Genomic DNA, 14145 nt, shown 5'->3' on the forward strand with positions numbered 1-14145 from the left:
AGCTATTTAGTAGGACGGGAAGCTCTGGGTGGGGGTAGTGCTTGTGCTGGAGCAGCGTTTGCATTCAGAATCTTCCAGCCGGGGAACGAGTTACCCCGAAGGCTCCTGAGACCTTGCAAACACCCGTGTCTTATTGCCTTCTGTACTGTGTGGTCTCTTGCACGTGTGTGTATTCAAAGAGTCTTGGAAAATAAGTTTTACTGTTAAAATTCTGTAGTTCTGTGGTTGGGATGGCTGATGCGACGTGAAGTCTTTCGCCGCCAGGTTGTAAGTCCATCGCTGGATAGTGGATGCTGGACCTGCTACCTTCTGCCAGTGGTTCCCACATCTCACCTGGGTGGATGGCTACTGGCTGTGGTTGGTGATGAATTGCTGAGAGAGGCCAATGTGACCTTTTACTGCTGCTGGAAGTGGACCCAAATTTCATCCATCGAAATGTGCACAAGGTTTTGGGTTGCTTTGGGTTCAGGTCCATGGCTCAGCCCAGCCCTGTGCGCAGGTTGGAGAATTTGCAGGACTCCAGCCAAGACCAGCAACATCTTGTTTTTGAGGCTGCCTTGAGCTGGGTACATCCTGATCCCTGGCTATTTTGGGCATTTCTAGAGCGTGTTTGATCTCTCTTCTGCCAGAGGAGAGCTGGCACCGGCTGAAACCACGGTGTTGGGGATGAAACGGCAGGCAAGATGTTTTGCAGGAGTGGTGAGAGCTGCAGCAGTGGTCCATAAAGCCCCTGCCATAGTGTCGGAGCCTGGAGAAACTGGGGTGAGGTGCAGGGCATGAGGAAAGCTGAGTGATGCACCGCCATCTCACCAGCTGCACCTACTCCTTGTTTCATGGTCCGACCAAAGATGGGGCTCCTGGCCGTGCTGCAAGGATGTTACGTCTCTTGGAATGCTGCTTGAGGGGACAGGGGAGATTGGGTTGGGGGTCCCAAACTGGTCCCTTCCTCATGGCAGCCTCATAGCAGGGAAAGCTCTGACAGCTTGTGGGGTGCTGGAGGTGGTGTGCTGAGAAAAGTCTATTTATTTCATTTATTTTTTTCCCCCTCCCTGATAAAACTGCTGTTCTGGCATTATATTGGTTTAGCTCCATTAACATCCAAGGGTTCCTGCTGCTGTGGCTATTGAGCAACTCTAATTACACACGATACACATAAAAATCTATTGCTCTTCAGCTGCAGAGCAGGCTCTTAGGTGGCCGCTGCTGCTTTAACTCTTGGGTTGCTCCAAGCGTTATTTGGCTGTTGTGCATCGGGGGGTTTGGTTTTAAGATGAGGGACGAAGCCATCTTTGGTGCTACAGTGCTGGTGTCGCGTGGATTTGCTGTGGTTTCCCCCAACACCTTGTGTTTTGTGTTAAGAATAAGTTTATATAGATCTTAATTCAATCAACAGGAAGAGTTGGGGGGGGAACATGCCCCCAAAAAAGCCAATAAATAAGTGATCGTTGAAGGGTTCCTGTTGACTCGGTGTTGGCTGGCTGAGTCCAGCATCAGACTGGCTTTATGGGACTGTGTCCAGCAAAAAAAAAAGCCTGACTCAAGGTGACCCCTTGCAAGGATGGAGCAGTTTTGGGTTCCTTGTTCTCAGGACCGTGCGTTGGCAGCCCCATGAGAAGGGAAACTGGTACCTGCTGTGGCAAAAAGAAAGGTGGATGTAGAGGGTGAGGGAAACCCATGCATGGAGGTTGCAGTGTTACTGCTGGGTCTGCAAGGCGTTTGTCCCAACTCCTGAGAGCAAGTACTGGAGGTCTCAGCACAGTGACAGGTACTTGCTCGGCACGAGGAGGTGCTTTTACGCAGCCTGGGCAAGAGTATTTCTCCCTGCATTACAAAAGCAAATTAAATCTCCTTAGCAGGAGGTGTTGTGGCTCTGAGTAACACCATAATCTCGTTACGTGTGAGTGGTGCTTCTCACTCATGGGTTTCATCCTTTCATGGACACTTTGGCTGGGCTGTACGGGTCCATCTTTGGGATTTCCTCTCGGAGACATAAGGGTGGCCTGAACTTTCGAGATGCTAAAAAGGTTAAATGTTGTGTCTAAGCATTTTTCTGGAGCCTTGAAGCCTGTTTGCAGCTTCACCTCCAAACGAAGAAGTTGGCTTTGGTGTCTTCTGTTGCCTGCTTAGCTCCATGACGGTGGATTTGGGTTAGGGCTTGCTCTGCGGGGAGCAGCCTGTCATTGTTTTGTGCAGAAGAAATGTGCTTTGCTGTCCGGTCTGCTAGGGGGAATTGTGTTGTTTCATAAAACCTTCTAGAAGGCTGGATTTTTTTCTCCAGGGAAATTAAATTTCACATTTACCTGGAGTCTGTACCCTGCTTCGTTACACTGGTAACAAGCCAGTGTACACGTTGTCCGAGAGAAGCCTGACTGAAAGTCTGATTGAAAATCAGACTCTTGGTCTATAATTTACCCCAAAACCTAAAATTAGAATTTTTTTTTTTTGGACTGAAATAAATGGTTTAGCTGCACTGACTTCACAATGAGTATGGGATTGTATCCGTGGTGAAATTAGTTTATTTATGATTTAATTTCCTGAGGTTTCCTTGTGTTTGAACTTTTTCTTTCTTTTTTTTTCCCCCCTCTCCAGTACACTAGGGTTTGGATTCCTGACCCTGATGAAGTTTGGAGATCGGCAGAAATTATCAAGGATTACAAAGAGGGAGATAAAAGCCTCCATCTGAAACTTGAAGATGAAACTGTAAGCTTTTGAACGTCGTTATTCTTTTCAGTAATTTAAAGCTTCAAATTAACGTGTGAAGAAGCCTGAGCCGTCTCATGTTTTTTAGGAAGTATTTTAAAATGTGTTTTATTGCCTTAGCACTTCCAGCTTTTCCCTGCCCGCTCCCTCCCCAGATACTTGAGCTAAAGTAGGTTGCGAGAAGAGCCCGTGACCTCTCTCATCTCTTTTCATCCCCTGGCAAAGTTGTAATAGTCTGTGATATCAGAAATACATTTTTTTTTTTAATAGAGGCAGCACGTTAGAAATACCAGCTCATGGTTTTTGCTGCTGAACAAATTGGAAAGAGCGCGGCTGGTGGCATCCACTCAAACGTGGGTACCAGTGAGAAAATGTCATAGAGCAGTGCAACGGCTTTCTCTGTGCCTTAGTTTTTCTCTTTAAGTATAACCTTATGTAAAACCCTTTTCTCCATTTTTTTTAAAAAATAAAAAAAAGCTCTAAAAGACAAAAATGAGAAACTCATGTAAATGTAGATAATTTTTAGCAAATGCTTCTTTCAACTGCATGAACCAGCCCAGGCTGATGGTGTGCGTGCAGCCAGCGACATCATTCCCAAAGCAGGACGGAGGCTGGGGAAGAGCAGCTGCTTTCTGTCCTGCACAAAAAATCCCGTGGGGTGAGATGTCGGGTGGGTTGCAGATGAAGTTAACTGTGGCGTTTGCATCAGCTGCAAAATTCAGGTGGTTTATGGGAAGGGAGCACTGTGAGGTGCGTTTCCCACGTGTGGTGCCTGGTATAGCAGGATGAATATGTGTATTTTTCATGAAGAATTCCACCTAAACCAGCTTTCTTCACTGAGCAGGTAGGGTTTCCTTAATTATGTAGAGGGTGATCCGCTCTGTTGATTAAAAGAGTTAATAGAGGCCACTTTCTCCAAATTGAAAAAGCTCCGAGGAGGGTGAGTAATTCATGTCCCCTGCCAGCCCACCATTTCCATACTGCAGGGAATGTTTTCTCCCTGTTACTTAATGAGAAGATGGAGAACAGGAATGAGACACGCTTGATTAGGCTGTTCATCAAAACAATTCTTCTTTCAGAGTTTGCAGTAGGTGAACATGCCAGGTTGGCAAAGGGAAGTCACTCGTGCTGAAAGCTGCACCCCGTGCATGGGGCTCTTGGCTCTGCCAGGGTCAGCCCTGGCTGTGCTCGTTGTCCTCCCCAACTTGCTCTTCCAGCATAGGGCAGCTTTCCCAGGGGGGTGAAGAACAGATGATGCTACTCTTGGAGATGATTTTTCCCTCTGTGGTGATAGATCTGGATGAGGAGGTGCATGGATGCCACCTCACTTGCTTGGAAGCACTAGGCATGTTCTTGTAGGACCCTGAGTCGCTCAGCCCTTTGCTTCTTGGTAGCCCTGCCCAGTAGCCCTGTGGTTGGACCTCCGGGATTCACCACCCTGCGTCTATCAGTCTCTATTCCAAGTCATACCAGTCATCCTTTGAGCACATCTTCTCTCTAATGACATGATGCTTTGTGCTCCCGTTGCAAGCATGATGCTCACGTCAGGTGTGTTTCCACCCTTCCAGTCATTCCATGCAGCGGCTTGTCCCTGCCTCCCAGTGGCTTCGAATGCCACAGGGATGACCCTCGTTGCAGGTTTTTTACATACTTTTGCTCCTGAGGCAAAACAGTAGAAACCTTGGAGAAACCAAGAAGCAATGCTCAAGCCTTTGTGAGGGACCCGTGATGGGTGTGAAAAGCACTACAGGCTTCGACTCTGGGGCAGGTTTCATGAGAAGCACTAGTGGACACCCTTTTTGGGGTGCCTTGGTGCAGGTGGGCACCCATCTCATCCACAGCAGCTCCTTCCCACCACTTGTGGTGCTCGGGCTGCCAAAGAACATCTGCACATATTGCTGAGTGCTACAACCTCCGTCCTTCTTTTCTGGTTGAGATCTTGAGCAGTTTTAGTACTTGAAGGGGGAATATTTTTTTTTTTTCTTTAATCTGGATATTTCCCTGGAAACCCAAGGGGCTAAGAAGTCCTGCAAGGTCTAGCCTTTTCATACAGCTGTGTTTAGGGTCAGCAACGTTAAAGTACAAGGAGATTAAAGGATTACTGGGTATTGTAGATGGTAGCTTAGTAAGCATATTGTTGTCATGGTGAAATAGAGGGACATCTCATTTTGGGGTTGTGCAAGAGACCACTGCTTATGGTGGGTGCTCCCAGAAACCTCTGTTTGATGGTCTTCTGTATGAAACCCTGCTTAGACCCAAGTCATGTTGGGCTGAAAAGCTTTGGGGAAGGGGAGCAGCGCACGTGTGCATCTGATGGAGATACTGAGCGTACGTATCTTCGGGGGTTTTGAAGCTGTTGAAAGCCTTTTGTTCCTGTCAACCAACATGCATTACCCAACTATGTTTAGTGCTTCTCTTTTGTCCTTGTGCTTTTAAGTGAATTTTCATGGGTTTTGTGGTTTCTGGCTATACTCTGTATGCAAGAGTACTCCTGAATGGAGAGCTGGTTTTTAAACATCACAAGGGATCCCTGGTGTGTTTGCCATTAAGACGTGAGACTGAGTGCAAACTCTTGCAAATTGGCATTGGCAACGTGGAATTGGAGTATAAAACAAGCCTGGGGTTTTCAGACGTGCTGCGTGACCCTGTCCTTGTGCCCTCGGGTCAGCTTTTCTTGTGCAGTTTGTGATCCAGTGCAATGATAGTGGTGCCCTTCTGCTTGCAAACTGGGATTCCTCCCTTCTGCTGGGAGCTGAGCATCGGGACCCCTTCCTGAGACACCCCATGGGAAGCAACATCACAGGCAATTATTATTTTTTTTTCCTCCACTGTAAAGAAAAATAAAATACACTTTTTCTTTAGCTGGTGGCTCTGCTGTTCATTTGGAGATGAGTCAAAGATAGTTAGCATATGGGCAGCCATATGTTTTGACAGCATAACCTGGCTCTTCAGATGTTGAAGCAGCAGGGACTTTGCTTCTCCATGTCCTTTGCTGCCTGAAGGGGTGTGAGGTTTTGAGGATAAAAGTAACTTGAATTAAAAATGAGTTGAGAAATCACTCTGAGGGGAAGAATATGGTCTCATTTGAAACGAGGCTGCCTTTCAAAGAGCATGAAGATGTTTAGATAAGATGAAGCTATGGTTTTCTATATGGTACCTGTTACTGCTCAGAGCTGGCTGAAGGCTATTTGCCCAAAGGCTGGCCTGAAAACAACTCAGGTATGCTCAGGTTGGTGTTAATCGACCATCTGTGTCCCTCAGGACCATCTGTTGGCCAGCTCAAAGCCGTTTACAAAGGGGATGACCTGTCTCCTGGTAGGTATCACCCAGGTCCCTATAGCATTTAGCATAAAGGGGCTTTCATCTCATGTAGAGCAGGAGGTGTAAGTATTTTATAGTATCAGGATGGAGTTATGCTCGGATAAGTTATAAGATGGTAAAGGAGCTGTTGTTTCTTGTGTTCTCCTGTTCCTCATGCGTTCCTCTCCTGTTCCTTCAGCTCTACGAATATCCTATTGACCTCCAAGGAAATGAGCTGCCTTTCCTGCGCAATCCAGATATCCTGGTGGGAGAGAATGACCTGACGGCCCTAAGCTACCTGCACGAGCCCGCGGTCCTCCACAACCTCAAAGTCAGATTCCTCGAGTCCAACCACATCTACACATACTGTGGTGAGTGTCCAGGCCACACGTTCGGCTCCTGGAAAGCAGTGGGTTAGAGCATGTCCACATAGAACCCCTGAGACCACAAGCCAGAGGCTGTGGCATGAGGAAGGTCCAGGGGCTGTGAATTTGGGGCAGTTGGGAGATACGAGTGTGTGCCAACAAGGTTTAGGTTGCAAAACCAGAGGCAGTTTTTGAGGGCTGGTGCACTGTGAACTTCCTGAGCTCATGGTCCTTGTATGTTACTCTTTGATGGGAGCATCTTGTCAGATGACTTTGAGGACGACTTTGCATGTGCTTGGCAGTCTGTGGGGGGGAAAAAGTAGGACCTAGCAAACCATTGGAGAGCAGCAATGTGCCAGAAAGACGCGATCCAACTGAGAAATGTCCATAGTGGGTCCTCCTGCTGAAAACCTGCGAAAAACCCTTGCTGCACCCTTGTTTCCTTCCTTTACTTGATTACTTTGGGGGTCATCAAACTCTTAAATTCAAAGCAGAAGGAGGGCAGGTGTGAACTTGGGTTTGTCATTCCCGGGAAGGGTCGTCTGCCAAAACCATTCAAGATGGCAGTTACCTGTGAATGGGTGGTGACAAGCTGCAACCTAAAAACAAAGTAAGAAGGCAATTCGGCCATTTTTATTCAGTTACGTTGGAGAATATTGAATATTGAACCCTTGCTCGAGATGACCTTGGTAGCGGTAATGCAGACTAACGATTCTCTAAGTGATGAGTTGCCAGATTTTGGCGAAATCACAGAATCAACCAGGTTGGAAGAGCCCTCTGGGATCATTGAGTCCAACCATTGCCCTGACACCACCATGGCAACTAGACCATGGCACTAAGTGCCATGTCCAGGCTTTTCTTAAACACCTCCAGAGATGGTGACTCCACCACCTCCCTGGGCAGCCCCTTCCAATGGCTAATGACCCTTGCTGAGAAGAAATGCTTCCTAATGTCCAACCTGAACCTCCCCTGGCGAAGCTTGAGGCTGTGTCCTCTTGTCCTGTCGCTAGTTGCCTGGGAGAAGAGGCCGACTCCCACTGCGCTACAACCTCCCTTCAGGTAGTTGTAGACTGCACTAAGGTCACCTCGGAGCCTCCTCTTCTCCAGGCTGAACAGCCCCAGCTCCCTCAGCCGTTCTTTGGAGGTCAGACCCTCCAGACCCTTCACCAGCTTGGTCGCCCTCCTCTGCACTCGCTCCAACACCTCAACATCTCTCTTGAAGTGCGGGGCCCACAACTGGACACAGGATACAAGCTGTGGCCTCACCAGTGCCCAGTACAGAGGGACCATCACTTCCCTAGACCAGCTGGCTACACTATTCCTGATGGAGGCCAGGATGCCATTGGCCTTCTTGGCCACCTGGGCACACTGCTGGCTCATGTTCAGCCGCCTGTCCATCAGCACCCCCAGGGCTCTTTCTGCCGGGCCGCTTTCTAACCACTCTTCCCCCAGCCTGGAGCGCTGCAGGGGGTTGTTGTGGCCCAAGTGTGACACCCGGCACTTGTTCTTGTTGAACCTCATGCATGGGACTATTTGTGTGCCAGGGTTGAGGCTGTAGGTACAGCTACGGTTAAGTGTTGCAACTTTTCCTGAGGAAATGCTTGGCAGGAGGAGACTCTTCTTTAGAGCAACGCCCTTGAAATACGTGACCTTAGCATCTGCTAATAGTGGTGTTTTCGCTTTAAATTTGCAACGATGTGCAATGTAAGAGTACTGGCATAACTTACAGCCTTTGGCAGCTGCATGTGTGCTCCCAGTGAGCTGCAAGCCTGCTTTCATCCAAAATCAGTGAGGTTTCATTAGCGCAGCTTCTCGTGAAGGTTTATGATAATCTTGAGCGCAGCATCGTGTTGATGAAGATGCACAGGTTCAGGCTTAGCTGTTTGGGCTTAGCCAGCGTGGGTCTAGCTACAAAGCACTGTGCAGGTGCAGTGTACCTTGTGCTCTGGTTATACAGTAGTTGAGAAGAGGAGAAAAGTGCTTATCTGGCAGCAAGTGCTGAGGCATCTACTGCCCTTCAGCTCGGCGTGCATCACGGCTGTGTTTTGGGCGATTGAGGGAAAGAGATGTGTGACCCTAAAAGAACCGAGATGCAAACAGATAGGAGCAGGGCACGGCGAGGTGGAGCTGTTGGGTTAACATCCCACGGAGGCAGGTAATGTGATTTAGCTGACCTTTTGTTGTGGGTTGAGTCACTTACCCTGGTGTTTGCTGCAAGTTGAGAGTTTCTGTGCTTCGCTGTAATTTGACTGTGCCCGAGCCCCGAGTCGGCTGCTCCGACTGGCTGTGTGCTCTCCAGAGCTCCTTGCAATAGCAATTTAAACCTGCAAAACCTGAAGGTAATTCAGAAGTGGAACTTGAGTGCTTCAGTTTTGCAGGGTGCCCACCAGCTCCCTCGAGCCCATGGCAGCACCATGTGTAGCTTTGCCTCTCATTAATTCCTGAGCTCGCTGCCTCCTCCGGGCAGGCACGATGTTCCTAGAGCTGGAGAGGAAAGAGTCTTTAAAGCTTTAATGCAGGCTCTGGCATTCCTTTCCTGTGATTTATGCATTTCATTTTGATCTGAGTGCATTCTTTGTTATGAGTTTTTACTCGGAATTTAAGCCAGGGGAAAATCTGGGATATTTGTTTGGGTCTAGCAGAGCTTTGGTTGCATAGGAGTTGCTTTTCTGAAGTGATGGCTGAGGCACTGTTTATCTCTTCTCCTCGCTCTTTCTGCAAAGTCTGGCTTCACACAATAAAGATTATTATATATTTGCTTTTCTCACCAGTTTCATATGCCTCCTCTGCAGCTGTACTGGAGCTTATAGCCTTGCTATCAAAGCACTTTGAAGGAGATGCTGAGATAAGAATTAGGAGTCCTTCCCCATTCCTTTCTCATCCTTTTCTTTTTCCTCCAAGCATCATATTAAAAAAAAAATTATTGAAACGACTAACACAAGCCCTGAAAAGCCTGAAGTATTAACTCTGTGCTTGGTTTGTAACATATCTGTCTATTTATCTGTTCAAAGGTATCATACTTGTTGCCATCAATCCATACGAGCAGCTGCCAATCTACGAACAAGATGTCATCTACGCGTACAGTGGCCAAAACGTGGGGGACATGGATCCTCACATCTTTGCGGTGGCGGAGGAAGCCTATCAGCAGATGGCCAGGTGAGTGGGCGCTCAGTTAACGGATCCAGTTAATTATTTCAAGTGTGCAATTGAAGTGATGTAGTGGAAAAGTGTGTGAAACTTCCAGTCTTTCATCTCTGCTGAGAATATGGGGTCTTCTATCATGCTTATATATCCCTGAGTTGGTGTGGTATCTCCCCATCAAGGGGGCCCTCTTCACCCATGGATGCTGTAGCTCTGCCCTCTTCTGCGAGGTGCAAGGCTTGATTCCTGCAGCAGCCTCCATTGCATGGTGCAGAACCGCTTCACACTGAAATCTCTTTGAGGTCAGGTATTTCTAATGAATTCTGTTTACTGACTTGACCCCATTATAGGCTTGCCAAGACTGCTGGGCTGATGTGGATCTCTGTGGTCCCCAGGAGCTCACAGGTTTGGTGCAAGCATGATTCAGATGGGGATCCTTCTCCTGTTGCTGCTTGGATGAGCTTCCTGGAAGAAATTCAAACCACTCTGTAGATGTCATGTTTAATAGCTTGGAGGAAACCGCATTTCAGATAATTTGGTGAGATAATCAGGCTAAACCCAGAAGCTAATGTTAATTTTCTTCATGGACACACTGATTTTGAGTTAGGAGGTGACTGGCAGATATTTGGAGATACTTATAGGTCCTTCAAAGCAGTGTCTTCACCAGATGAACGTGGTGTGAGCTTTACTTTATTTATTTGTATGTTTGTTGTGTTGCTGAGGACAGATGCAGGATTTTGTTCTTACCAGATAAGCCATGATCTAAAAGAGAATTGAAGAGGAAGCTGAAAGTTGTTGCACTGGGGATCACTTTATTATAGTTGCCTGGACTCGCACAGTGATTTTAGATTTGCTTGTGGATTAGCTGTGATTTCTATGCAGCCCTGGCTTTTAATAGCAAGACTAAGTGCTGAACCATTTACCAAGGATTTCAGCCTGTTTTTTGCTGTGTCTTGGCTGCAGGTGGTGAGTTAGGATGCGTTTGTAATCAAAGATGAGCCAGAGTTGAATCTGAAATGCATCTGGAGGAGCGCTGCCATGGGTGGAGATCAGATGGGTTGTACCCAAGCTAACTCCAACCTGCAGTTCAGACCCTCCTGCAAGTACTTGTGCTTTGGGCAAAACTGCTTTGGGGAAAATTTAGAGATTTAGGGAGCTGTCTATAGAAAGAGGAAGGCTTAGGACTGTGTCCTTGTTATGTGAATCCAGGCTAAGCAGCAAGCTGCACTGTTCTTTTTAGGTGATGTCAGGGTTTTGCTGACCAACGTGGACAGGACCCATGGATTTTCCTAGGCACGTGTCTAAAATATAAGGCAATGACTTGTTTTTCTGCTGAAGTCTTGGTGGTTTCCCACATCCCTGTGTAATTTTGCAGGCAGTGGGCTGACAGCTCTAGCCAGAGATGCTCGACTCTGCTCTCCTTATCAGACTAAATCTACTTTTGACAGCCACTTATAATTGATTACTGGTGTCTCTGGATGTTAGGACTGCTCTGTTTGCAAGGGGACATGGAATAACCACCTTCAAAGCTCTTAAACAAGGCGCTCGCTGTTAAGCACCGCTCTGGTGCTTTCTGTCTTGAGCTGGTATTATGGTAATTGCAGGGTTGGGTACAAAAGAGGGATTCAAATGGGGCTGAGAGGAGATTGAAACGTGGATTACAGGAACCTGCCTGGTTATTTGAAACGTGCCTTAAAATGTAGCACACTGTGTTTTAAATCTGAAAGCTTCTGGGTGGACGTTGTGTTCTCCACAGTTTGATTGGGGCTTTTTTCTTCCACAGTGCTGCAGGGAGAGCGGTGGAGCTCCTCAAGCAGGGTGCGTGGATGGCGTGTCTGATGGGTGATGGACGTAGCGCGTCGGGCAGGACTTCTTTTTGCTTTTTTAAAGTGAATTATTGACTCTGCGAGATGCCTCCCATAGAGCTTTGCTTTAGGCAGTGGGGGTGCACGTGAGTGTGGTGGGACGTGGTGTCAGGGCAAAACGTCCTCTTTTATAGGGAATTTTTGCAGAGTCCTGCTGACGTGGAGCTGCCAGTCACAGTTCCAGTTCCCGTGCCGTAGGATTGGTCCCCCACACATGGGCATCAGGATGGAGGTCTGTGAGCCAGTCAAACCTAAACTGGTGCAAAAGCATCACTCGTTTTGCAGTGTCTTGGCTTTTAAACGATTGCATTATGTCCAGAGAGGACCTCTCTGCTGCCCAGAGAGGTTGTGGAGTCTCCTTCTCTGGAGACATTCAAAACCCGCCTGGACGCGTTCCTGTGTGATGTGATCCAGGTAATCCTGCTCCGGCAGGGGATTGGACTGGATGATCTTTTGAGGTCCCTTCCAATCCCTAACATTCTGTGATTCTGTGATGTCTGGTGCATCCTGTAGACCAGGAATAGAACTCAAACCTGCAATCTCAGAAGGTCAAACTTGCAATGTGACTGGGAGCAGGAAGCCAGTCTCTGGCTAGCATTCTGGGTTTCTTTCTTTATAAGTGTGTGCTTGTGTATGTGTATGCATACATAGGCTTGCATATTTAAAAAAAAAAAGGAATTATTCATTCTAAAACCAAATTAAATGAAAATCACATCATAGGAAAGTGAGAATAATAATGCAGATGTGCATTCTGTTTGAATTCCTCTGGTTTTCTTTCAACGAGAGTGTCCTCAATGTGAGTAAGAAAATCAAACAGGTAAAACAAGCTTTCTCTGTGGAAGATTGCTTGGAAACAGCTGATGTTATTTGCAACATCTCTGAGCAAAAAGGTGCTAAGTACATAACTTGGTGGAGCCACTGAGCACTTGTTGCTGCGTGAGCTTGTCTGGTGTTTGGTGGAGTGGCGTTTTGCAGTGAGTGGCTTCTGCATTGTCATGCTTTTATAGATGTCCATGGGATAATATTCACGTAGTTTGTGTGGCAGAGCCAGAACTTGATCAGCTGACTCTCATTAACCTGGTTCCTTGAGGTCAGACACTGCACTGGGGTAATAAACCCTTCAAAAAAAGCCTTGCTGAAATGGTGCTTGAGACTTTTTTGGGGCCACAGGGAAATAGCGTGAACTTGGAGTGAGTGTGTGAGCAGGCTGGTGGTGCCAGCTTCTCAATTGCTGCGGGCTTTCAAGTTGCGGTGGTCCTCCCAGGGCAAACTTTTCGTCCTTCTCATGAAGACCTGGATAATGAAGGCTGCAAGGTGTGTCATGTTTTTACAGGACAAACAGGGCAGGGACGTAATCAGAAAACATGAAGGTCTTCTCCAGTGCAGAAGGCAAGGTCATATATATATATATATATATATATATAAAAAATAATAAATATACACACATATATGTCAATCACAGACTGGTTGGGGTTGGAAGGGACCTCTGGAGATCATCCACTCCAACCCCCTGCCAAAGCAGGGTCACACACAGCACATTGCAAAGGGTCACGTCCAGACGGGTTTGAATATCTCCAGAGAAGGAGACTCCCCAGCCTCCCTGGGCAGCCTGTGCCAGGGCTCTGCCACCCTCAAAGTAAAGAAGTCTCTCCTCATATTCAGATGGAACTTCCCATGTTTCAGCTTGTGCCCATTGCCCCTTGTCCTGTCACTGGGCACCACTGGGAAGAGTCTGGTCCCATCCTCTTGACACCCACCCCCAAGGTATTTGTGAGCATTGATAAGATCCCCCCTCAGTCTGCTCTTCTCCAGGCTGAACAGCCCCAGCTCCCTTAGCCTCTCCTCGTAGGAGGGATGCTTCAGTCCTCTCATCATCTCCGTACCCCTCCCCGCTGAACTCTCTCCAGTAGTTCCTTGTCTTTCTTGAACTGGGGGGCCCAGAACCGCACACAGTTACTCCAGATGTGGCCTCACCAGGGCCATGTAGAGGGGCAGGAGAACCTCCCTTGACCTGCTGGCCACACTCTTCCTCATGCACCCCAGGATACCATTGGCCTTCTTGGCCACAAGGGCACATTGTTGGCTCATGGTGAACTTGTTGTCCTCCAGAACACCCAGGTCCTTCTCCACAGAGCTGCTTTCCAGCAGGTCAAGCCCCAGCCTGTACCAGTGCATGGGGTTATTCCTCCCCAGGGGCAGGACCCTACACTTGCTTTTGTTGATCTTCATGAGGTTCCTCTCCCCCAGCTCTCCAGCCTGTCCAGGTCACGCTGAATGGCAGCACAGCCTTCAGCCTGTATATTATATAAAATTCATACTACATCTATGTAATAAATATATATGTGTATATTTTAGCTCTACTAGTGGCCCAGAGCACAATGGGAAGACGCAGTTGGAGGTGACTGAACGGGATTGAGTGGAGGGCAAGGAAAAAGGGCACAAAATCTAAGGTTATTTGTTAAATAAGAAAAGTTGGAGGCAATTAGATTTTTTTTTTTTTTTAATTCCCTGGGTTTCTGGTATACCATTGCCATGTAGAGACAGGGAGCCAGGGCAGAACTTAGGACATTTACTGGTGTACAAATGTCAGTCAAGTTGTCCTGTGCTTTCTTGCCTGCCTGGAGCTGGTAGTGTCCATGAGATGGGACTGGAGGCATCTCCACAGGGGGCTGTAAAGCTATGCTGGATCCTGTGTCTGGTCATCACAAAATGCCAACTTAAAAGGGGAAAAAAAAATAAAGGGGGGAAAAAAAGCTGTGGGTGGTCTGGGCAAG

At 47.6% G+C, this 14145-nt stretch overlaps 1 protein-coding gene across 1 annotated transcript in view; it reads left to right on the forward strand.

Moving 5' to 3' along the window:
- MYO5B (myosin VB) overlaps positions 1-14145 on the forward strand; it is a 158771-nt gene that overhangs the window by 26341 nt on the left and 118285 nt on the right. Inside the window, exons 2-4 of the mRNA XM_068422068.1 lie at positions 2590-2700; positions 6200-6371; positions 9377-9521. Of these exons, the coding sequence (XP_068278169.1) occupies positions 2590-2700; positions 6200-6371; positions 9377-9521 (428 nt within the window). The remainder of the gene's footprint in view (positions 1-2589; positions 2701-6199; positions 6372-9376; positions 9522-14145) is intronic.

Source organism: Nyctibius grandis, chromosome Z (genome assembly GCF_013368605.1).
Source record: "Nyctibius grandis isolate bNycGra1 chromosome Z, bNycGra1.pri, whole genome shotgun sequence".
Lineage (NCBI taxonomy): Eukaryota > Metazoa > Chordata > Aves > Nyctibiiformes > Nyctibiidae > Nyctibius > Nyctibius grandis.